This window comes from Penicillium cataractarum, assembly GCF_028827025.1.
Source record: "Penicillium cataractarum strain IBT 29864 chromosome Unknown utg000002l, whole genome shotgun sequence".
Classification (NCBI taxonomy): Eukaryota; Fungi; Ascomycota; class Eurotiomycetes; order Eurotiales; family Aspergillaceae; genus Penicillium; species Penicillium cataractarum.
The window spans coordinates 3,770,649-3,793,161 of NW_026622738.1; the positions used below are offsets into that span (position 1 = coordinate 3,770,649).

Below are 22,513 nucleotides of genomic sequence, written 5' to 3' on the forward strand. Positions count from 1 at the left end.
CTCTCGCTCCCTCGGTCGCGATGCCGCTATCAACTTCGAGCGTCCGGCTGTTCCGCCGCGCGCAATTGCTTCAGTGCTGCCGCCACGCCCAATCCCTCATTGGTAGCCGATACCATGGCCGTCTGTCCAGCTCTCTGGCTTCTCAATTGAACTCGATCAAGCCAAAGGGCTCGTCCTCTCCTTTACACCTTCATGCTGCAAAGTCATTGGCGATCATACCGAGGCAAGAATATTCTACGACGACAAGCACGCCGAGTACCGCCGACTCGAAGGAACACAATCCTGCGACTCATTATATGCCGCCTCAGACGGGCCTAATTGCCTCGCTGCCCAAGTCATGGATCCCTTATGCCGAGTTGGTCCGCCTGGACAAGCCCACAGGCACATACTATCTCTTCTTCCCTACCCTCTTCTCCACTCTTCTCGCCGCCCCGATGGCCGGCGTGGAACCGCTTCAAGTCCTAGGCACTGCTGGACTCTTCTTCACGGGCGCTCTGATCATGCGTGGTGCAGGGTGTGCAATTAACGATCTATGGGACCGAAATCTGGACCCTCATGTGGAACGCACCAAGTTCCGACCCATTGCTCGCGGAGCTCTTTCACCGCGGAACGCAGTGTTGTTTACGGGTAGTCAACTGCTGGCGGGACTCGGGGTTCTCCTTCAATTCCCTTCCCAATGTCTCTGGTACGGCATTCCTAGTCTGCCCATTGTGGTGATTTACCCTCTGGCCAAGCGAGTTACCAACTACCCCCAGGTTGTCCTGGGTCTCGCCTTCTCATGGGGCGCAATCATGGGCTTCCCAGCACTGGGCGTTGATTTACTTGCCAACCATGACGCCCTGATGGCATCGGCAGCCCTGTATACCAGCTGCATTTCTTGGGCGGTCTTGTACGATATGATCTACGCGCATATGGATATTAAGGATGATGTCGCGGCTGGAATCAAGTCCATCGCTCTGCGCCACGAACATAACACCAAGGCTGTTCTCTCTGGACTGGCAGTCGCTCAAGTTTCCCTCCTTGGTGCGGCGGGTATTGCTGCGGGCTGTGGACCGGTCTTCTTCGTTGGCAGCTGTGGTAGTGCTATTCTTTCCTTGGGCCTGATGATTTGGAAGGTTCAACTTAAGAGCGTTCCGAACTGCTGGTGGTGGTTTAAGAATGGCTGTCTCTTGACAGGTGGTGGCATCAGCTTGGGCCTTCTCGGGGAATATGGTGCGCAATACTTTGGATTGTATGATAGGGAGGGTGATAAAGAAGGGCTTTTGAAGTCTGAGTGAATACTGTATACTAGAGAATGTATGATTAAGAAGATATTGCAGGAGTTCAATTGTTCCTGGCTATAGATTATTTCCATGTCGCATATCGTAGTCATTTATAGTGATTAACAGTAGGAATATAGACTAACAATCAGTAATTACAGGGTACATTACTTGACTATACGGAGTACTTCGTTATTCTATAGGTACTGCAGTATTGTAGCTTAGGGTGGGGCACGGCGTAGTTAATGGGCAGCCAACGAGTGCTTAAATAATACCAAATTACGAAACCCTCCGCCCGAACTAAAGTGAACGCTCCGCTCGTCTCCCCGAACTTTCTTCCTGGCATCATATCCACAAAGCAATGATGTTCGCTCGCACAGCATTCTCGGTATGCAATACCCAATCACTAACCTGACACTTTCCCCGTTAACAAAGCTGACATGACACTCCCCTCTTACAGGCCTTCCGCCCGATCTCGCGGCCCTCGTCGCTGAACGCCGTCCGCGCCCCGGCCTTCGCTATCCCCTCGGTCCTCCATGCCCGTCTCCTGTCCTCCGAGACCAAGGCGGCTATTGACAAGGCTGTGGCCTCGGCACCCGTCGTCCTGTTCATGAAGGGTACCCCCGAGACTCCCCAGTGCGGCTTTTCCCGCGCAAGCATTCAGATTCTGGGTCTGCAGGGCGTGGACCCCAAGAAGTTTGTCGCTTTCAACGTGTTGGAGGACCCTGAGCTGCGTCAAGGTGAGTTATGGCTGACCGAGTGGGGGTGTGCGCTTGACAGGCAAGCTGATATTTCTTGTTCATTCTAGGTGTGAAGGAGTACTCGGATTGGCCGACTATCCCTCAATTGTACCTCGACAAGGAGTTCGTTGGCGGTTGCGATATTCTGATGTCCATGCACCAGAACGGTGAGCTGGCCAAGATGCTCGAGAGCAAGGGTGTCCTGGTGGCTGCGGATCAATAAATGGAAGTGGCCGTATAGCCTCGGGTTGGAAATTGTTGGTGCCTCATTCCCGTTGCGGGTTGGTGATTTGTATCACCGTGTAAAATAATCGGATTCTGCTTGTCTACAGTATTCATATACCTTCTCCTACTCTTATGACCTACGTGATTATATCTCTACGGACAATGGCAACCCTCGGGATAGTAGGGTGGATAAGGAACAGCTTGAGCTCGGATTTACAAGATTGGAGGATGCTCACTCACACTCGACGAGAATCTCTCTTTTTAATTGCTGAATTAAGTGCCTGCCAGCACTATAGTATGCACAATCTAGTTATATGTACCTACCCCCTACAATACCAGTTGATGAGGCCCAGCACATGTATAGCTGGCATCGGGGGTTTTTTCGTTCCACTATTACTTTCATCACGGAAATAGGTGTTGCTCCGGGAGAAACACATCAGAGAAGGTTCGGTCTAAGCAGAGGATTCCTGCTCTTTGGACTTCACCAAGTCCTCGGCAATAGCCTTCTCCAGCTTGGCCCGCTGCCGAGCTTCGTACGCCTCCCGGCTCTTCAGGATACGACCAACGATTTCACCAGCATTCACATGTTGGAAGGCATGGTGATCCACCTCTTGGAAGATTCCCATCTTCTTGGGGTCACTGTACGGATCATATGTTAAGGGAATGAAGGTAGTGGGTCCATGGTAAACAACGTCCGGTGTGCCCAGCGGCATTGCCTCCAGGTAGGGCTGACTGGGGGTGAAGGGCGCCGAGAAAATGACCGCGTTGATGTACTAGAAGGGCTTGTCAGTAAGATGTTCAAAATCATTAAAGAGAAAAAAAAATGGTAAGTCCTTACGCGGCACTGAAGAACGCAAAGACCACGCTCGAAGATGTTCATGATGGGGTAGTTCAATCCCTTCCAGTGGTTGATCACACCGTCGTCGTGGATACCAGCAAGGATATAGGCCGGGCCATAATCTTCATTGAATTCCCGGAGTCGCTTCTCTCGCTGCTCCGGCTCATACCAGCCTCGTCGACGGCCCTCGGCCTCCTCCAGCTCCGTCACCTTTCGGAGGAATTCAATGTGGCCGGAAGAGAACAAGTCAAAGCCTCCATCCACATAGACGATGCGCTGACCAGGCTTGGGGCCCTTGCCATCGACCAGAGACTCGAAAGATCCAGCTTCTCCAACCTCATTGTCGATCTTGGCTTCTCCAGAACCCACCCATGTCCACACCTGAGGTCCAGACTGCAGGCCGCTCTCGTCAGTCGCATAATCTTGAATACGCTGCAGGAGATCCTCGGCGAACTTCGTGCGCTCCTCGGGGCTTCCTGATCCTTCCTCTCCAGCGAGTGTCTTTCGGACGGACTTGACGAAGTGGTTCTTAGTGCAAAGAAGCATGCGGCCGACAAGATCGGTAGTGGAAATGCCTGGAGTTCTCTTCACAACCTTGAAGCGACCTGCGGCTTTGACGAATCGGTAACAATCGTTGCCATCGCTGTCGGATGTAATGTCGTCGCCGTGTACGACGTACTTACAACCGTAGTGAGAAACCCAAGGCAGATAGGTCACGTAGGGGGCATGGGGGACGCTCTGAGTGGCCCAACGACAGGCATCAACGGCGGCGACACTAAATAGAGAAGCATTTCATGTCAGTGGGCTAGAGTTGAAAAATCAGGCTATGCGACAGAGCTCACCGTTCATCCAAGGACATCACCGTTGGACCCTTGTTCTCCAGGATTGCTTGGTCGGAATGGATGCCCACAACGAGAGCTTTGCCCAAACGGCGAGCTTGAAGCATGGCGCCGGCATGGCCTAGGTTACATAGTTTCTCAGATTAGCCGCGCACTCCTGGTTGAGGTCGCAATGGGCACTGTTTACCGTGGTGGCTAAAGTCAAAGCACCCGTCAACCCAAATGCGATCCTCGGAGATGGGAACATCTTCCTGAGGATCTACTGGCCACTGGCCGGGCAAGGGAACTTGCTCATCGAGAGGTGTGGTATCCATTGAAGAAATCTGGACTTGAAGGAATGTCTGGGAAGAAAAAAAAGTTGGGGAATTGGGAAATTAGGATTATTATATGGAAATCAGGTGGCCTGGAGATCAGGAGGGGGTGGGGCAAGCTCAGGGACCAATTCCACCTCCGTCTCCTTCTCCTCCTCCAAAGAGCTCCTCTCCTGAAACCCTGTCTCGGACTACATTCTAGTCGTATCTTCCGTGCCGCTCTCTTCGGTTAATCCGCTCTCTGCGGACCTAGGCGACCTCATCATCCCATCTTGGGTCCAACCGTCCGAATTGACTGGGGGAAATCGCCCCCCTCGGCCTCCCCCCTTGTCCGACTGTGAACATCGCATTACTCTTCCGCTAGAAGCAGCCCTCACCGACTCACCATGATTACGTCCTCATTTGCGCCGAGTCTGACTCGAAGAGATACCGCCAAATCAACCGGTGGATATGATACCGCGCACGGGGGAATTCCCCCGGTGACCAGCGGCGGAGGTCCTTTTGGCCCGCAGAGTGCCAGCGCCATCTATCAACAGATTCACGATATGGCGGCGAAACGAATCTCAACATTGGACTATTTGAGGAAAGCGTGAGTGGTCATTCTCTGCTATATAGGCTGGAGCCGCCTTGTCATTTCTCTGACTCGCATTGCCGCGTCTACAGACTCGAAGGCCGGGTTTACTGGTTCAATACCGTGCATTTCTCCCGAACAGACATTGGTCGCTTACCATACTTCGAGGCTCGAAAGCTTTCTCGTCGAGCCGTGAATTACCTCCTACTGGGTCTTTCCCTACCTCCCATTCTCGACGTTAATACAACCCCGTTCGAATATTTAAAAGCCCTAAACGCCCTTCTCCTCGAATTCGAAGCCTTTCAGCAGGTACATCCGCCGGATGGAAGTTCTTCGTCAAGTCTAGCGAGAGCACGTATACCACAAATGTTCAAGCGAGCGACCCATGCCGGCACAAAGACTCGACGGGCCAGCTCGGCAACAGAGATTGGATTGCCGATGCAAACCAGTGACCCTTCGGATCTGAAAAGTGCTGCCGCAAATATCAACTCACATTCGACTGCGGCAGCTTCGGTGATCTCATTCCCCTTGACAGAGTCGTCTGATCTTCTACCGGGCGAAGAGTACATGTATCTCTTGACGCCATCATTACCCTTTGAACCAGATTTCTTCGAGACCTTTGCCACACTTTGTGATGTCTTGATTGACTGCTATAGTCGCATCACCAGTCTAGTACCATCGCCATCTGTCTGTACCGTGGCCTTGGGAGAGACGTTTTCCAAAGCAGACGCGAAAATCCGAAAGATCATGGTGGCGGGTGCGGTCCGAGAATTCGAAGACGCGAGCCGAAATGGCGTCAAAAACGAGGTCGCAGGCGTCAGCCGCGTGGTCCTAGGGGGTCTGCTGGGCTAATATAATGTTCATGTCTTCTATGTTTACTCACGATGGATGGATGGCGTTTGGGGTGTTTACATGATTCCTGTCTTGGTATAGCGATACTATTTACGAAGGATATACACAAAGAGAATTAAGAATCTGGAGGATGATGACAAGAGACTTTGAGGTCTAAGTTGATATTCTTCTATGCAGGTATGCCATTTCAGGCGGATATCACTGGTCTTTGAGCAAGTAGAAACGGCAGGCTATAAAAACAAATCAGGAGGCACTTTTTTCCCGGGTCGTGTCGCATCGTGAGGCCATAGGCGTAGGGTGGAGCCGATAGCACAGGGCTCCCGATTCGCGATTGGGAGGGGGGTTGTAAAACAATGATCAAATGAGAACTCCAATCGCGCCGTAGGCTTCATAATGCGGAAAAGAAGTAGCAGGGACAAGAGGGAAGAAAAGACGCCGAAGAATGCAATCGCTGGATGCAGGGAACGAAATAGAGAGAGGTGAGGCTTCGAGAAGAACCATCGATGGATCGTTGCGAGTGGATGGGCAGTGATTAAGACTGCAGGCGTTGGTTCTCAAGGTCGCGTTGTTCGCCGAATACGCGACGGCTCATTTCGAGGACGGTCTCGAAACCTTCACGGCCACGCTTAGCATTCTCGCGGAATCGCTCCACGCTTGCCTCCTCGACCTTGTTCTTGATCTTTTGCCAGCCACCACAGAGCGCGGTGATCTGGGCTTCCTGTGTGAACTGCGTCGTGGTGTTGGGTGCGAGGGAGGATGGCTGGTACACGACGGTTTCACGGACGTTCAGGACATTGGACCAAGTCAGGTTGGTGGAGCACATGGTGACCTTCTTGGAATGGGGGTCGACGTAGGAGATCTCGTAGACGTGGGAGACGGCGTCGCCGCCAAAGAGCGAGGAAACCCAAGACGGGACCGACTGGTTGCAAGTGATGAGGCGTTCAGTTCGTAGCTAAAAGTAAGGGAAGGGCATATTAGCTTGATGTTCGTTTCAGGGTCTTCGCGGAGAATCGGAGCGGACTCACAATGCCGGTATTGGGATCGATCGTACGAGAGAGGGTGTCGACGCCGACGACGTGAGTCGCCTTGTCATTCCATGGGCAGTACTTCCTCCAGTTGGCCGTGGAAACCTCGTCCCAGGAGTACTCGAAGTTGCACGTTGACGAAAAGACCTTCATGGTTGTGGGTGTTGTGATAAGTGTTTCGTGCACGCTTGACGGAGGAGTTTGTTGTCGAAAGCGAGTGAACAACAGATGAGGAGGAGGGCTGGGGCAAAGAAAGATAAGAGATCACCAGTGGCGAGCGCAGGAAAGAGAAAAGAGTCGAAATTGAAGGATGAGTCAGGCTAAAGGGACGAAGGGAAAAGATGGAGAAAAGGTGGAGAGTGTGGCGATCCTGCGAGAACTGTCAGATCGAGTTTTTTTCGCTCTCTTTGCGCGGTTCAGGGCGAGCCGAATTTTCCCGCGGGCCAAGGGGAACGAGCCTATAGAATGAATGCCTGAGGCCGCGATAGCCGGGTTCAGGTAAGGTTTTCGGTTCAGCTTATGTCAGCCAGCATGTCAGGTGGTTCCCGCCTCCGTCAAGCATGAGCTACTGTACTCCGTATGTAGTAGGGTAAAATATAAAAGTACTATACATACATACCACTGTACTGTAGTACAGCACGAGTGATATATAGCACACTAGCTCTTGGTTCCTCCACCAGTCATAATATGACTATGACTATGACGCTGCAAGATAATGCAAATGGGGGCAGTCTCCGAATCAGATCCCACGTGATACTAACCCCTCTCGATCTGGGTTTTGCGATGAAACAGTATATCTTTTCTTTAGGGGATGTATTTATGTATATAGCACCTCTCGAGAGTATCGTCGTAATAAAGCAAGGTACTTTCAATACAACGGTAGTTTTTCTTATACATAAACACATTAATTATATCTTGACTTTTAGAACGATCCAATATATACTCATCCAGCTAGCTACTGGAGCAGTGGTGGGGTAAAAATGTCCGATCGTTCCAGACTTTTTTCATCCGTACCCTCCACATTGACTTCCCTTTTTGGTCCAAGCTATCACGAATCACCCCCTCAAGCCACATACCTTTTTACCCCCTGTCCCTTTTCCCCTCCCTCCCTGCTTCTCCTCTTCGCTCGTCTCGTTTCTTCTTCTCCACCCCTCCCTCAGTATCCCCACGAAACGTTCCCAATCCCCAATCGCCGGTCGCAATGGTTGAACTTCGCAAGCGCAAAGCTCCTGCGCCGCCTCCCGTAGTGGAGAAGAAGAGCAAACCAGCCCCCAAACCCAAGGTGACCGACACCCCTAAGGAGACCTCAACAGACGCCCCGAAGCCGACTGTCCCTGAGGCGGGCGATACTATCGATCTCGACGACTTTGGCGGCGAAATTGAGACCAACGATGGCACTAAGACCACTCTCAAGAAGCTGGTCGAGGAGAGCAAGTCCGGCGTCGTCCTGTTTACCTATCCCAAGGCCTCTACCCCTGGCTGTACGTCTCCCTTTTCCCCCCATGACTCTTCCCATACCTCCTGTGCACTCTTCAGCTTCATCTTTCGCGACCGCGCCATCTCATCACGGTTTTGTATAGGCACTAAACAAGTCTGCTTGTTCCGCGACAACTACACGCATTTGACCTCGACGGGACTGTCCATCTACGGTCTCTCAGCCGATTCCCCCAAGGCCAATACCACCTTTAAGACCAAGCAGAATCTGTCTTATTCCCTTCTCTGCAACCCCAGTGCTACCCTCATCGGGGCCATTGGCTTCAAGAAGGCTCCCAAGGGAACCACCCGCGGCGTGTTCGCCGTGGACAAGAAGGGCAAGGTGTTGCTTCGCGAGGCTGGCGGTCCAGATGCCACTGTGGACGCTGTTCAGAAGCTCGTGGCTCAAGGCTCCAAGAGCGAAGCAAAGGAGGAAGATGGCAAGGACGCTGAGGCCAAGTAGTCGTGGGGCTTGGGTCGTGTTTCCGTGGTCTGCCTGGGAGCTGGTGGGCTGAAGAAGCCACTATCTCGATCGCACCTGTCTCACAACCCACTGGGAACATGTAGCTTGTCAATCCGGCGAAGTGGTGATGGATTAGTTCTAGAGGGAACAGATGGGCCATTTCCGGAGTACACCACGCACAGCGCTAGTATGATCTTCTCGTTCCGAGTGCACGTTCCTTGGTCCATGGATTCGGCGACCAGTAGCCTCCATGATGAAAGTATCTGCCACCAGCTGCGATCTTTCAAGTAGTTCCTTGTGATCTCGGCTCGAATCAGGCTCCCGCATGAGCGAGAAGTTCTCAATGGCCTTCAATGCCTTGCGCGCTGCTAATATATTCACGAAGGTTCATCCATAATGAGGAGATGAACAAAAAAGGTCTTCCAGAGGACCTATCTCCACCGTGGGCCTTTCGCCCAATGCATCATTATCAACATCTTAGCTGTCCTGATAGCTTCTGCGGACACATTCGGATAGTACTCTGTAGGTACTCCGTACTACGAGAACCATTGACCCACAAGCCATAGGAAGCAGACAGGTATATACCTACCATCTAACTTGGTGTATTGCCACGGGTCAATTCTCATTGAATTACAGTATAATGATTTCGAAGGTATTTCACAACTATCATCATTGGGGAGGATTGCAAACTTCTCCAACCCCATAGGGTGGAATCCCCATGACCAGTGGGGCGTCACGTGATTCGCGCACCTCCGTGGCTATCCCGACGTGCCGCATCGATGACCTTCAAGCCCGCCGCAAACGCTTGACCGATTTCCAAGGACTTCAGGAGGTGAGTAGAGGCTCAATTCCCTCGTGCTACCACCGTCCATCCGCCAGATCAGCCGGAACCCTAGAGGTGAAGTGTGAGACTGACCAGGAGGTATAGGTCAGAGTCTTCAGCCATGGCTCGCGATATCCTGAAAGCCGCCCAGTCGGCATCCAATGTGTTCTCGCTCTCCCAGGTAAGTGAAAGCGCCCGCAGATACTCAATGACAATGATATAGGATTTGTACTAATCGCGCAATAGAAATACACCGTCCGTTCCACCGGAGTCTGGGAGCGTCTCCGTTCACTCCTCGCTGTTGATCCCAACCGCTCGACCGGTGTCCCTCTGAACTCGCAGTTCCGCCTTCCCTCTCCCGGTTCCCTGCCTCCTTCATCTTACGATGACCCCGTCACCGTCCCCGCTGGTGACATTGCCGACAACCCCTACTGGAAGCGCGACACCCGCCGGAGCTACCCCAAGCTGAGCACCGTGAGCCAGGCGGATGCTGTCAGCCTGCTTACCGTTGGAAGCCAGGCTGCCCCCAAGGACAACGTTCTGCAGATCGGCGAGGCCGGTGCGAAGCAATTGGTGGAGGTTCAGGAGCAGGGCAAGGAGCGTGGCCTGGCCGCCCTCTTCGAGAAGGACAAGAAGAGCATTCAGGGTGTTTTGGGCGCAAACGGCCTGCCTCCCACGCCTGCCAACATCAACACCGTTGCCCAGGCTTCGCAGTCCAAGTATGAGATTAACCCAGAGCAGAGCTACCCGGATGTGTTCGTGAACCCAGCCCCATATTCCCGACTCTTGTGCCTAGAACTAACCTCTTCTTTTAGGTACCCTTGCCGTACATTTGCTTGATTAGATGTTCCTGTTTTTGGCCCTTCACTAGAAGATTATATTGCCTAAAAAAGAGCGCAATAGTCTTGTTACAATCGAATTCACCGTTTCTTTGTTCAATCCGTTCAATGGTCGAGATCGATCTCTCCAGCCAGGATTCAATCGTTTTATTTCGTAAAATTGTGTTCAGAATAAGCCGGAGGCCTATTAGTCTTGACCCAGATGATTAGCTCAAGTGGCGTATTACAGTATCAAGGCCTCGTCTCATGCTACAGCCATCCCAGGATTCGCAGTGGCAAACATAGTCTGGGTCCGTCATTCAACTGTCAAATCACAGAGTCAAGATGGACAGGCTAACAGCTTCGCAAACCCTCTAAACTATGAAATAGACCAATACTTCTATTGTCGTGGTTTGAATCGCTGTCCTCGTTTTCGCCGTACGACTTCTCGACGATGCTCCATCCTTATCTCGTCAACTTCATCCCGATGCCACATCCGGCAGACGCCCAACAATATAGCAGCCACAGCCCTTGAAAAGGCTTCAAAAGCAGAGATAGCTAAACTTATGGCAGCCGCAGCTTCCTCTGGGCCACATAGACCGCCTAGTTATCGGTATTTAAGGTTACTTGGCGTGGCTGAACTGAATGATAGCCGTCCGAGAATGTAGTAGATGGTAATCCACAATTAGCTTTTCTCGCGGTAAAGTATAATGGCTGGTAGGATCAGACTCGCCAATCGAACCGTTGGTATTCCGTCGTTAGTGAACAGTGTAGACCCCATCTACTCAGGTAGAGACAGCTCAGCGGCTGGATCTCAGCGACTCTAATGTTACGCACCCAGCAAAAATCGCCGAGCATCACCCAAAGGTTATTAGTTGACCGCCATGATACATTTGATTTCCCTCCAGGTGCAGAGTATGACTGCTCATCTAGTGACTAGATATAAAATGATACCAAAGCCTAGGACTAGATATAAGGGGAACGAAGGCTTGAGTACCCAGCCAAGCTCGCATTCAGAGACATTTCTCCAGTGACTGACTATAAATGGAGATACTGAGTACATGAAAAAAATGCAACTAGTTTCAAGTGCCACGAGACAGATATAGAAGACATGTTTGAAATATGATGTGCATTTGCATTTGCATCAGCTGATTAAAATAAGGAAATAAAAGTTGGAACTAGATATACAGGGGTCGCTCTTCTCTCTCATACATCGTGTCTACTTTCCGATTATGATGGAATGGAGTGTCCTGGTCAATATTCATTATTGATCATCGATCGCGTTCGCAGAATTCAAAGCCAGAGATAGCTTAGTCGAAGGGGTTGGTGCGAGTTCCCCACCAGGTCAGGAACAAGCTGAGTCCGACGGTCTCGAACACCCGTGACACGGCGCCAACGGCAACGGTGTCGAGGGGTCGCTTCTCGGCGAAGATCTGGCTGACGAACTATATCGAGGGAAGAAAGATGATTAGCCTGTGAAGGAATGCAGGTAAGGGGTGTCAACAGGAAAGACATACACCGGGAGCGGAGCTAGCGAAGAAAATCAATGTGCCCAGGTATGCAGCGCCCTTGTAGCTCAGAGTGCCGGTGGCGTTGATCAGAGCAGCCACACCGTAGGTCTGGACGGCGCTTCCAACCAAGGAGCTACCCCATGCGGCGGCAGCACCGGCGGCCTCCTTGGACTTGATGAACTCCTCCTTCGAGTTGGCAGACTGGGCGCGGTGGTAGGTGTCGCCGAAAACGGGGGCGAGGATGCCGAGGGAGGCAGTGTGGGTGAAGAAGGTTCCCATCGCAATAGCGGAGGGCTTCACGGGGGAAGGTCTAGATCCCAAAGGAAGCTGCTAGTTAGCTGGAGATGATCTATTTGATTGTCAAGGATAGAGATACTCGATACATACAGTGCAGAGTAGTCATGATGGATGGATGATTTGGATTTCGAGGGTTAGAGATGGGGAACGTGTGATCTGAGTGAATAAGATGATTCTGTAGCAAGCAGAGGCCTGCTTTATGAAGGCCTGCCTTTTAGTTGTAACCAGGGTTTTGCCATGGTAGGGAATGCAGTGACGTCGTCATGATTCAGACAAGCAGCCGATTTTGTGGAGAGCCCATGACGTCAGGTCGCATGTCCTCTTGGCAGGCTGGAAAACCTTCTGAGCTTCCTTGTTCTTTGAAACGCCCTCGGCGGAGATGCGGTTGGTGACGGGCATGTCCGACGAAGCTAATAGGTCAATTGGACCTGGAAGAATTATCTCGCGATTCGAGTGAACTGTGGAGGATTATGTGATACAGGATTCTAGGGACTTGGAGGCCCATCTACTCCGGAGTTGGCATCGCCATGTGGAGAAGGCCCAGAAGGCCCCGATCTGCAGGACCAGACGCACGGGCACAATCTTCTTTCGTATCTACTCGGCTCTTCCTGCTTGCTATGGTTCATGTTATCTAGTCGTGTAGTATTCTCCTACAGGCACGCGACCAGGGTGATCCTCCCAAGGTCACCTAGTCATTGTGCTAAGGTTTCGATCGTCGTCCTCGATCCAGGGATCTTATAATTTTCCTGCAACAGCTCAAGTCGACAATCAACCCCAAGATCTCTGAATAGTTATACTTGAAAATGTCAGGCCTCACGTTTCTGCCTCATCGAGACCGTCATGTGATCTTCACGATAAGGGAAAAAAGAGACCCGCACCAGAGCTTATCGGCGCACCACGACGTTTTTCTGTTTTCTGCAGTATTCTACTCCGTAAGTACTCCGGCTATTCCTGAGACGGCGTCCATTCCTCTCCTCCCTCGTCTTTGTGCTTATCCTTAGCACAGCCGTGCTCATGGAGAGATCGCTAACCCCCGAGTCGGATCCCGACGTACCTTTCAATGTGAGCGACTCGTTGGCTCCCCCGCGGGACATCAAAACCGCGGGGACTACGACCACCAACTTCGACGGTCTTCTGCAAGAACCTTTGTTGTTGAAGGAGGATCTCAAAAATGGCTGTGGTGGACAACTATGGCCGGCTGGCATGGTCCTGGCTACATACCTTCTGTCGCAACACTCGAAGGATATGTCTGGGAAATCAGTGTCGGTATTCCCCTCCCAAACGGCTTCCACTCTCTCAAGTGAAACGCCGCCTGGTTCCCCATTTGTTTCCTCTGCATCTATCCTATACCCACCTGGGAATTGACCACTAATATACCCGTGTAGCGTGGAATTGGGAGCTGGAGGTGGTCTTGTCGGACTCGCGGTTGCTCGTGGGTGTGAAGTTGGCGAGCCCATCCACATTACAGACCAAATACCCATGTTCGAATTGATGAAAGACAATATCACTCTCAACAACCTCGACTCAACTGTGGTAGCGTCAATCTTGGATTGGGGAGAGCCTATTCCCAGCCATATCCCCTCGAAGCCAGATATTATTCTGGCGGCCGACTGCGTCTATTTCGAACCCGCATTCCCCCTCCTCATCACCACCTTGCAGGACTTGCTGGGCCCGAACTCAGTGTGCTACTTTTGCTACAAAAGGCGCCGGAGAGCAGACCTGCGCTTCATGAAGATGGCCAAAAAAGCCTTCGATGTGCAGGAGGTCCGTGACGACCCCAATGCTGCCTCGTACAGCCGGGAATCCCTGTACCTCTACACGATCCGCCTTAAGCCCACCAAGCAGCCCATCACCAACACCCAAACGCAAATATCCCATCCTGTCGAATCAAGGATACCAGAAACAGAAACAGAAAAAGAACACTGATGAATGATGAATGATGAGACAAGAATAAAGGAGCCTTCGAAAATATGTTGATTAATCCAAATGCTAAAAAAAAAGGAATAGAAAGAAACATCTAATTTTATATTCACATATGCTACTTCACAACCATTGAAGTAACTCATAGCTTGAGAGTATCTCCACTGCTCTTGGTACTCGCTCCCACTTTGCTTCCACTCATGTCGGTGACCTTGCCCTCCTTGTTGATGACCTTGACTCCACCCTTCTTCAGGTCGGACACAAGTTGCTGCTTCTCGGCCGCCTTGCCAGAAGGTTTGGTAGACACGTCCTCCTTCTTTTGACTCTTCTTCTGCCTCCTCTTGCGAGCCTTCTCTTCACGGCTCATCTCGTCCTTGGAGATAACCGCACCAGTCTTAAGCACCACCTCCCCGGCGATACGACCATCGTCACCGGGTGCGTAGATCTCCTGTGGAGCAAGGGCTGACGGTCCTCCCACGGCGCTACCGGCTGTAGGTCGGGCATCCTCCATCATGATTGTTGGAGCGTCGGTGACGACATTGATGCTAACCTGGGGTGTTTGCGGCTTGTAGTTCAAGTTGCAGAGCAGATCCAACTTGGAGCTGATCTCCTTCCAGAGATCGGTCACCTCGGCCTGCTCGCGCATCAACTTCTGGTTCTTCGGGTCGACGTAATTGGAATCCGTTGCGCGTAGGTGATCCGCTTCGTACATTTCCGCCAGGCTTTGCTGAGGTTTGGTGTCCTCCAGCTCGAATCGTCCACGGCGTGAAGACTGAACGTCGGCAGCGCCAGGGCGACGACGAATCACTTCATCAAACTCCTTTGCAAGAATGCGACGCTTGACAAGCTCTTCGATGTCCTCGGTAGTTTCATTTGTGACCACGGGGACTGGTTTACCCACGCGCTCAAAGTCGAGGTCCTCCTCAATGAGAGAGTTGACTGGACGCTCGACAGCTCGGGCTTCACCAGTAAGCATCCATTCTTTCTTGGCCACGTTGGCTGCTTCCAGTCGGCGAATCTCATCCGCAATCCGGGCGCGCTGCTTTTCGTGGGTTGATCGCGGGCCATTTGACTCGCCCGCATCGTCCATATCCTCATCCTCGGCCTCGGCCTCGGACTCCTCATCGAAGAGGTCACGTCGAACATCGGCCATAGCGCGTTCCACGTCACCCTGCATCACTTCCGCAGAGGGTTGGGTCTTCGGCAATGCACGGGTCTTCTTGGATGAAGCTTTGCGCGGGGGTGGGGCATAGAAATCGGCGTATTTGATGTCATTTGCGTTCTCAATCCCACCCATACCTGCATCCTCCCCATCGAAGGCATCTTCGTCTGAATCGGAGTCGCCGTGAAGATCCGCGTTTCCAAAGGTTGGACCATCCTCTTCGCTATCGTCATCCATGCCATCGTTTTCATCCAACCCACTGGTTTTCTTGGAAGCCGAAGGTTTGGCTAGAGATCCCATGTTGCCAGCCCCCATAGGATTGGCGTGCCAGTCAATCTCCTCATCGTCGCTGTCGTCGGCATCATTGCCTGCGCCTCTTGCGTCTAATCTCTCCCAGTGCTCAGTTTGTTTGTTGAAATCGTCGATTGAGAAAAATCCGTCGTTAAGGCCGAAGCGATCTTCGACGTAGGTACCTGGATCTTCCCCATCGGAGTCGACTGAAGCTTCATCCATACTCATGGCGTCGTCCATTATACTGCCAGAATCCGATACCTCCTCATCTGATTGCTCCAACTCCTCGTTCATCTCTTCGTCGTTGTCGTCGAGGCTCACATCCTCCGAAAAGGCATCGGACAGGCTGTCGGCGTCGTCGCTTTCAGAAGCCGAACCCTCGGGGTCAGAGACATCCGATTGATCCTCGTCTGCCGAGGATAGCTCGTCGTCATTGCGAGCAAGTAGTGTAATATCCCGTTCGACCTCTCTTCCAGCAGACTCGAGGATCCGAGTGGCTTGTTCCCATATTTGGTTGGAAGTAAAGCCGTCCACGTACAGGTTCTTCAGTTGTAGAGGCGGAACACCATCCAATTCAGCATCTACCCTCTTGCGCTTCTTGTTTATTTGACGGCGGAGGGTTTGGTCATCGACAATGGAAGCGGCCAGCGGATCGAGAATTTGCTTTGCAGAATCCGCGATTTGAGCGTGCAAGTGATCGGTCGGGTGAAGGAACGTCCAGGGTTTCGACAAGACGGTAGGGAGCGTAGGCTCGATTTCGGATGGGTTCGCACCCGTCTGGCGTTTTGCCATCTTGAAATATTTGAAGGACCACCGGTGACAAAAGAGCGGGATTGAAAGCACGGCGTGGAGGCAGCGGAGGGATACTAGGACGAGCAACGGGAAGAAAAATTATTGCGCGCACGGACCAACGGACAGTACAAGTGGCATGGCGATAAGATAAGAGATAAGGTAGCCAAGGACATACTCAGTACCTTACAGTACGACTACTACTCTGCAAAAAGTGAACAAGAAACATTATCAAATGTATTTTATCAAATGTATTTCACAGTATCTCACCAATGATATGTTGTCTATTAGGAACTTAACATGCCTTCAACCCTATAACACAAGGAATAATTCGGCTTGATACCTACACATGTTCGGGACTGGTCTACTTATCCTAGGAGCTTACTACTATATTAAATGGTAAACTACCAAAAGCATGAGGTTTTGGTGGACTAGTTAAACATCACTCTAATGAACCATTATTTCTAGTGAAATAAACTTGGAATGTATCACTGAATAACTGTACAACATGTTCAAGAGCGTTAATAACACCTTATACAACTTCCCCTACCGGCAGTATGGTAGGCTCTCATCTACTACCAGTCATGATGATTTTCCCTCCGCGTCCACCTCCGTCCTTCTCGTTTTCTGGGCTACTTCGTTCCCATCACTACAAAGCCCCCAGATGACGATAAACCATCATCATACCTCGCCACAGAGTGGCGCTGTGGCATGAAACATACCATCGGGCTACGAAGCCGCACCAACCCAGGATGCACGTTTCATTCTAGCCAACAATCTAGAACCCAAAATACAGTTGCTAATCCGCTCGCGAATCATACCTCAATCAAAGTTAGGGCACAGAATCATGGTTAGCAGGAGGCTAGAATGTCTCCTTCTAGAGTGGCTCTAACTTTAGCGGGAGACTTCCATCCCACAGGCGAAAATAAAAACCCACTGGCACGTTTTCGCTGTCATAGTGACGGAGATTTTGTCCACGCGGCCTATATAGAACCTCTGTGGAGTCCTTCATGCGGGATGATAAGCAGCACGATTGAATCACGTTTCTCGGGTTAAATCTACTATATTATCTTCTTCGACTTCTCAAAGGTTGACTTGAAGTATAACCGTGGAGTCCTATTCTCTAAAGCACAATGCCTCCCGTGTCCCAGTTTGTTGAAAGGCCCGCAAGCGGTGCCAAATCTCAGTTCGAGCCTGGTAAGCTATCTTGCATGTCCCAAGGCCAAGTAGCCATTATCCGGAGGGGAATCGACTGATAAATCGACACTAGGCCATAAAATCCCAATCCAACATTTGACCAAGCCTGGTCTGGAGTCGGACCTGGCGGACCCAAAACCCGTCTTTGACAAAATTCCCACCGAAGACGGCGGCTATCAGCTATACAAGGCAGCCGGGAAGCTGCAAGGCAAGAGAGCTATTATCACCGGTGGCGACTCCGGAATTGGTCGTGCGACGGCGGTCCTCTATGCGATGGAGGGGGCGTCGAGCTTGATTGTCTATTTGCCGCAGGAGGAGTCGGACGCCAAGGAAACCAAAAGGATTGTAGAGGAGCACGGTGCAAAGTGTCACTCTCTGGCTATTGACTTGCGGAAGCGAGAGAATTGCAAGAAGGTGATCGATACCGCTGTACAGACCCTAGGAGGTATCGACATCCTGGTCAACAATGCGGCCTTCCAGCATATGCTGAGTGATATCAGCGAGCTCGACGAGTAAGTAGACCTGAAAAGTGACTAGATACATACGAGAGATCCCTCTATACAGAGAGGAATATCTGGTATGGGGCCTGGGGAACATTTTTTATTGATAATGCTGCAGGGATCAGTGGGAGCGAACCTTTGACACGAACATTCATCCATTCTTCTATCTCTCAAAGTATGCTCTGCCTCACATGAAGCGAGGATCCACCATCATCAACTGTGCATCTGTCAACCCATACATTGGTCGTGGCGATCTCCTCGACTATACGTCGACCAAGGGAGCCATAGTGGCATTCACACGAGCCCTGTCGAACCAGCAACTCAAAAATGGCATTCGCGTCAACTGCATTTGCCCCGGTCCCAGTACGTCTTGCGACTCCCAAAGATCTCATATTATCTCAAGTGCTGGATTCTAACTAATGTAACTAGTATGGACCCCGCTCATTCCATCGACAATGCAAACTAGTGCCATGGAGCAATTCCACACAGTACCGATTGGACGGCCAGGACAGCCAAGTGAAGTGGCAACGTGCTTCGTCTTTCTTGCCAGCCAGGATAGTAGTTATATTGCGGGCCAGTGTCTTCATCCAAATGGCGGAGTCATGGTTAATGGCTAAGCAAGATGTTTGTCACATTCTGCGGGTCGAAACCCCAGTTTGAAGCCCTCCCATGACTATGGTGGCGATGACGATTGCTTGAGTAGTAGAGATACTGAGACGACTAGACTCAGATCGAGAATGAAATTACATGGAATCGAGCTAGTGCTACATAGCCTTCAGAAGATCTACTTTGATTTCGGTTGTTCTTACGCAGACAACCTGGGGACGCTTTCTGACAATTTCATTACCCTAGGGTATCGTTCTACTCCCATACGCTCCCAACAAGATGAGCAGATTGCGAAGAATTCAAGGAAATTTAGCGTCGCAGCCAAGGGCCGAGTATTGATGATGTACAAATGTAGGAAAGTAGGAAAGGCACGAAAAGGAATTCACGATGGCTGGAATATTTTGAGGTCCACCGTTCATGATGGGCGCAAGCATAAGAAAAACAAATTTGCATAAACCCCCAGAATTTAGCGCCGGTACCACATGCGAGTGATCCGGGTGTGTCTCATCTTCTTCTGAAGCTGGAAGATACCGTACATCAGGGCTTCGGAGGTAGGAGGGCCTAAAGATTGGTTAATATCGTCGGGAAGGCTAGGAAATAATGATAACCAAGTGCATGGAAAGCAAAGAAAACTTACACCCAGGGACGTAGACATCGACAGGGACGATACGGTCACAACCCCGAACGACCGAGTAACTGTAGTGGTAGTAGCCGCCACCGTTGGCGCAACTACCCATGCTGATAACCCACCGAGGGTCGGGCATCTGATCGTAGACCTGGCGGAGAGCGGGCGCCATCTTGTTCGTCAACGTACCGGCCACAATCATCACATCGGACTGACGAGGGGAAGCTCGGAAAATAATTCCCAGACGATCTTGATCGTAGCGGGGGGTGGAAAGGTGCATCATCTCGACGGCACAGCAGGCGAGACCGAAAGTCATGGGCCAGAGGGAGCTCTGACGGGCCCAATTGGTGACCTGATCAAGGGTGGTCCTTCAAAACGGTCAGCATGAAGGGAGACTTTGAGGTGAGAGTCGTTTTATGGGCTGAGGCACGTACAAGACATATTGCATAGCACCCTCCTTCTTCTCTTGGCTGGGCAGAGGCACTTCCTTCCGGACCTTGCCAGAGGCAGTGAGCGCCTGGCCACTAGGTGACTGGCGCTCAAGAGCGGTCGCAGATTTCACGGAGGAGGTCGACAGGGCGGCGATGGGGCTGGCACGGGGAAGGCATGATGCCAGTCGAGGGCGCACTGTTGAAGGATCTTAGACGAGGAGCTTTCTCGATGGAGAGTCATTTGGGATGTTCTTACCACACAGAGCGCCAGAGACAGCGGGTCGCACCATGGGCAACATGATTGATGTTTAATTGAGCAGGTGGGAACCCGGATGGACTTGAACGGGGTGGCGGATTGCTGGATTGTCGCGGAGGACTTTGGAGTTGCCGGGATTCACGTGACTGAGTAACCAGCTTTGGCCTTTTGGTGATTGGACTAGCCCGTTAATCGACGGATCCACATGCAATTGCTTCGTCGAGCCCGGTGCTCCTCCGGGCGGTCAGCAATGCCCGCCACATCAACCACGAGGTCCCGCGAGAGCTGTGGTCGAACTGCACCAAATTCCTTCGTCACTCACTCACTCAATACTTTTCGGGAAGATTGAGATGAGACATTTCCCTCCCCTGACATCTGAGCGCTGAGACAATCGGGGGCAGACCGTTTCTGTGGGTAGCTCTCGTCACAGTCCTACCGGGGAGCGAAGCTATACAGATCGATAAGCACCGGTTAATCCTATGTGAATTGGCACGCTAAGGGCACTGAAGGAATTCTTCTCAAGCAGTCGACCCGTGTCTTACTCGCAACCATGGCTGGTCCTCGTATCGCCTGCATTGGAGTTATTGGGAAAACCGTATGTGTGATGGAAGCCTCCACAATGATAGCTCCAATGCTGACGGATCCTTGCAGGATAATCCTCTCCATATCTCTCTTTTCCCTCCCTACACAGATGCCACTATTGAATTCTCATTCTTACTAAACTCTTGCCTCGACATCTTCGAGATTCGGCGCAAGCAAACCTCCATCGACCAGGACCTCGGTCTGCTACATGCGATTGACGAAAGGCTTGCCGCCTACGGCTGGCGGACGACAACCGGGGTTAAGCTACTGATCATCGTGGATCTATTTGGCCAGGAAGCCGTGAGCGGCAGGCTTGTGAGCGCAGGCAAGCCTGCCGGCCCTGCGGTCAGCGGGCTGAGAGACTCTGACTTGAAGCCGGTATGGGGAAAGCATTCCATCCCGTACTTTCCCAGTTCCAGAGACTAATCCTAGAAACGTCAGGCATTCCGAGCGTTGCAGAGCGCATATATCCAGCTTTTGCAGAATCCCTTCTATTCCCCAGACGATCATGCTCCAGCACCGGGAGCCACTGCAGGCGCAGCCTCCGCTTGCCAACCCGTTTCCAACCCAAAGTTCATAGCAGATGTACAACGTATTGGTGAATCGTGGACTCCGGGTGCCACGTTGTAGATGCAGAATTAGAATCTTTCAGTTCGTCAATGATACGATCTTGGGGGCTTAATTACTTCAACCCCCGGCTCCAGGGCTCTCTTCCTTCTCCGTAGTTATAAAATGTCAACAAACGCCCAAAACAGACAAAAAGAAAACAAAGACAAAGGCCTGCAGATGGCCTCAGGGAATTTTAAAAATGCAGGAAGGGTGTTCTTCTTTCCAGGAAAATCGTCATGGCACCGGAGCGTCTACGCTCTTGCGTGTTTCCTCCAAAGCAACCATCATCTCCTCTATTTCCCGAGGATTGCAAATCGCCCAGACACCACCTCCTTTAGTGTCCACCCGGCCAACCTCTTTCCCAACCAGATTTCGACCCACCTTTCCCGGTCCAATTCCGATCCAGCATCGGACTCCTCGTTCCTGATGGAGATAGCGGATACTGTCCCACCATCGAATCGTGTCGGTGCATTGTCGGGACAATAGCTGTGTGAGGTCCTCTTTTGACTGGAAAGGTAGGGCCGAGACGTTGGAAATACACGGGATCATGCCAGGGAACGTAATATCAACATCTTCGATGGCGTTTCTCATGTAATCTGATGCCGGAGACATTACCGGACTATGGAACGGGCTATCACTGTTCAGTCTCACGGCACGAGGATCATGGCCGCCGAATTGACGTAGCTGGACAAGAAGGGATTTAATTCGTGGGATACTGCCACTCAGGACGATCTGGTTGGGGGAGTTGATATTTGCCACCATCACGTTTGATATCGGCGGCATCGCATGACTTGTGTCGTCGAGGCGGGAGGTTCCCAGCCCCAGAAAGTCGTAGACGGTCTTTAGTAAATCCTCAAGGCGATCGGGCTCGCAAATGAGAGCCACCATCCCGTAACTTTCGCCTGACTGTTCCACTTTCTGTCGCGTGCATCGAGCCATCACTTCGGCTCGGCGACGGACCAATTTGAGTGCGTCGGCAAATTGGAGATAACCTGCGGCCACCAACGCCGAGAATTCTCCTAGGCTATGCCCCAGCATAACGTCGACGCGAGACTTGGTATCGAATCCAAACTCCTCCTCAAGAATACGGAGGATGAGAACGGAGACTGCCATGATCGCAGGCTGCGCATTCTCGGTCTGGTTCAATTTGGAGTTGGGCCCATCAAGGATGATACGTGAAAGTTTAAATCCAAGAATAGAATCCATCTCATCCAAAGCGTGGGTTGTTTTTTGGGGGAAATGGTCCATCCAGGTATTCGCCATGCCAACACGCTGGACCCCATGTCCTATCAAGATGCATTGTTATCCCGAGTTTCCGAGCTGAAGGGCAGAAAAGAGGGTTAACAAACCTGGAAAGAAGAGAGCCGTGTGAAGCAGCTTCCTTCTAGTGAATGAGGCCGGAGCCGATGGTGTTCGTAGCATCTTGGACGTCGCGAGGCATCGGCCAGGCGACGGCGGGCGTCTGAAGGTCACAGCACAGAGCATTTTTCGCGTGTAAAC

The 22,513-nt window shown here is 51.6% G+C and overlaps 15 protein-coding genes across 15 annotated transcripts; 9 read left to right on the forward strand and 6 right to left on the reverse strand.

Moving 5' to 3' along the window:
* Window positions 1-20: 20 nt before the first annotated feature.
* On the forward strand, window positions 21-1,277 carry N7496_003434 (putative para-hydroxybenzoate-polyprenyltransferase Coq2; the record flags this gene model as incomplete). Its single annotated transcript, XM_056696365.1, has 1 exon — window positions 21-1,277. The coding sequence occupies one exon, from the start codon at window positions 21-23 to the stop codon at window positions 1,275-1,277; it is 1,257 nt and encodes a 418-aa protein (XP_056558577.1).
* A 343-nt stretch (window positions 1,278-1,620) lies between these two features.
* N7496_003435 (monothiol glutaredoxin GRX5) lies at window positions 1,621-2,222 on the forward strand (the record flags this gene model as incomplete). Its single annotated transcript, XM_056696366.1, has 3 exons — window positions 1,621-1,647; window positions 1,720-1,999; window positions 2,068-2,222. The coding sequence occupies 3 exons, from the start codon at window positions 1,621-1,623 to the stop codon at window positions 2,220-2,222; spliced, it is 462 nt and encodes a 153-aa protein (XP_056558578.1).
* A 454-nt stretch (window positions 2,223-2,676) lies between these two features.
* N7496_003436 (ethanolamine-phosphate cytidylyltransferase) lies at window positions 2,677-4,215 on the reverse strand (the record flags this gene model as incomplete). Its single annotated transcript, XM_056696367.1, has 4 exons — window positions 2,677-2,997; window positions 3,063-3,837; window positions 3,905-4,022; window positions 4,089-4,215. 4 exons carry the CDS (start codon window positions 4,213-4,215, stop codon window positions 2,677-2,679), a joined length of 1,341 nt encoding a protein of 446 aa, XP_056558579.1.
* A 383-nt stretch (window positions 4,216-4,598) lies between these two features.
* N7496_003437 (uncharacterized protein) lies at window positions 4,599-5,635 on the forward strand (the record flags this gene model as incomplete). The annotated part of the gene is made up of 2 exons (XM_056696368.1): window positions 4,599-4,801; window positions 4,876-5,635. The coding sequence occupies 2 exons, from the start codon at window positions 4,599-4,601 to the stop codon at window positions 5,633-5,635; spliced, it is 963 nt and encodes a 320-aa protein (XP_056558580.1).
* A 532-nt stretch (window positions 5,636-6,167) lies between these two features.
* Window positions 6,168-6,813, reverse strand: N7496_003438 (putative mitochondrial protein sorting (Msf1); the record flags this gene model as incomplete). The annotated part of the gene is made up of 2 exons (XM_056696369.1): window positions 6,168-6,587; window positions 6,661-6,813. 2 exons carry the CDS (start codon window positions 6,811-6,813, stop codon window positions 6,168-6,170), a joined length of 573 nt encoding a protein of 190 aa, XP_056558581.1.
* A 1,048-nt stretch (window positions 6,814-7,861) lies between these two features.
* Window positions 7,862-8,596, forward strand: N7496_003439 (thioredoxin peroxidase DOT5; the record flags this gene model as incomplete). Its single annotated transcript, XM_056696370.1, has 1 exon — window positions 7,862-8,596. The coding sequence occupies one exon, from the start codon at window positions 7,862-7,864 to the stop codon at window positions 8,594-8,596; it is 735 nt and encodes a 244-aa protein (XP_056558582.1).
* A 718-nt stretch (window positions 8,597-9,314) lies between these two features.
* Window positions 9,315-9,524, forward strand: N7496_003440 (uncharacterized protein; the record flags this gene model as incomplete). Its single annotated transcript, XM_056696371.1, has 1 exon — window positions 9,315-9,524. The coding sequence occupies one exon, from the start codon at window positions 9,315-9,317 to the stop codon at window positions 9,522-9,524; it is 210 nt and encodes a 69-aa protein (XP_056558583.1).
* Window positions 9,525-9,540: 16 nt separating this feature from the next.
* N7496_003441 (uncharacterized protein) lies at window positions 9,541-10,259 on the forward strand (the record flags this gene model as incomplete). The annotated part of the gene is made up of 3 exons (XM_056696372.1): window positions 9,541-9,600; window positions 9,666-10,174; window positions 10,235-10,259. The coding sequence occupies 3 exons, from the start codon at window positions 9,541-9,543 to the stop codon at window positions 10,257-10,259; spliced, it is 594 nt and encodes a 197-aa protein (XP_056558584.1).
* Window positions 10,260-11,547: 1,288 nt separating this feature from the next.
* On the reverse strand, window positions 11,548-12,027 carry N7496_003442 (DUF1761 domain-containing protein; the record flags this gene model as incomplete). The annotated part of the gene is made up of 2 exons (XM_056696373.1): window positions 11,548-11,682; window positions 11,755-12,027. The coding sequence occupies 2 exons, from the start codon at window positions 12,025-12,027 to the stop codon at window positions 11,548-11,550; spliced, it is 408 nt and encodes a 135-aa protein (XP_056558585.1).
* A 1,032-nt stretch (window positions 12,028-13,059) lies between these two features.
* Window positions 13,060-13,971, forward strand: N7496_003443 (uncharacterized protein; the record flags this gene model as incomplete). Its single annotated transcript, XM_056696374.1, has 2 exons — window positions 13,060-13,307; window positions 13,431-13,971. The coding sequence occupies 2 exons, from the start codon at window positions 13,060-13,062 to the stop codon at window positions 13,969-13,971; spliced, it is 789 nt and encodes a 262-aa protein (XP_056558586.1).
* A 136-nt stretch (window positions 13,972-14,107) lies between these two features.
* On the reverse strand, window positions 14,108-16,210 carry N7496_003444 (rRNA-processing protein MPP10; the record flags this gene model as incomplete). Its single annotated transcript, XM_056696375.1, has 1 exon — window positions 14,108-16,210. The coding sequence occupies one exon, from the start codon at window positions 16,208-16,210 to the stop codon at window positions 14,108-14,110; it is 2,103 nt and encodes a 700-aa protein (XP_056558587.1).
* A 1,130-nt stretch (window positions 16,211-17,340) lies between these two features.
* N7496_003445 (oxidoreductase, short-chain dehydrogenase/reductase family) lies at window positions 17,341-18,521 on the forward strand (the record flags this gene model as incomplete). Its single annotated transcript, XM_056696376.1, has 4 exons — window positions 17,341-17,404; window positions 17,478-17,916; window positions 18,023-18,267; window positions 18,334-18,521. 4 exons carry the CDS (start codon window positions 17,341-17,343, stop codon window positions 18,519-18,521), a joined length of 936 nt encoding a protein of 311 aa, XP_056558588.1.
* A 455-nt stretch (window positions 18,522-18,976) lies between these two features.
* Window positions 18,977-19,865, reverse strand: N7496_003446 (NuoB/complex I 20 kDa subunit family protein; the record flags this gene model as incomplete). The annotated part of the gene is made up of 4 exons (XM_056696377.1): window positions 18,977-19,071; window positions 19,148-19,503; window positions 19,570-19,762; window positions 19,823-19,865. 4 exons carry the CDS (start codon window positions 19,863-19,865, stop codon window positions 18,977-18,979), a joined length of 687 nt encoding a protein of 228 aa, XP_056558589.1.
* A 507-nt stretch (window positions 19,866-20,372) lies between these two features.
* N7496_003447 (uncharacterized protein) lies at window positions 20,373-21,034 on the forward strand (the record flags this gene model as incomplete). The annotated part of the gene is made up of 3 exons (XM_056696378.1): window positions 20,373-20,417; window positions 20,474-20,782; window positions 20,846-21,034. The coding sequence occupies 3 exons, from the start codon at window positions 20,373-20,375 to the stop codon at window positions 21,032-21,034; spliced, it is 543 nt and encodes a 180-aa protein (XP_056558590.1).
* Window positions 21,035-21,247: 213 nt separating this feature from the next.
* N7496_003448 (ACP S-malonyltransferase) lies at window positions 21,248-22,498 on the reverse strand (the record flags this gene model as incomplete). Its single annotated transcript, XM_056696379.1, has 2 exons — window positions 21,248-22,299; window positions 22,363-22,498. The coding sequence occupies 2 exons, from the start codon at window positions 22,496-22,498 to the stop codon at window positions 21,248-21,250; spliced, it is 1,188 nt and encodes a 395-aa protein (XP_056558591.1).
* Window positions 22,499-22,513: the final 15 nt, after the last annotated feature.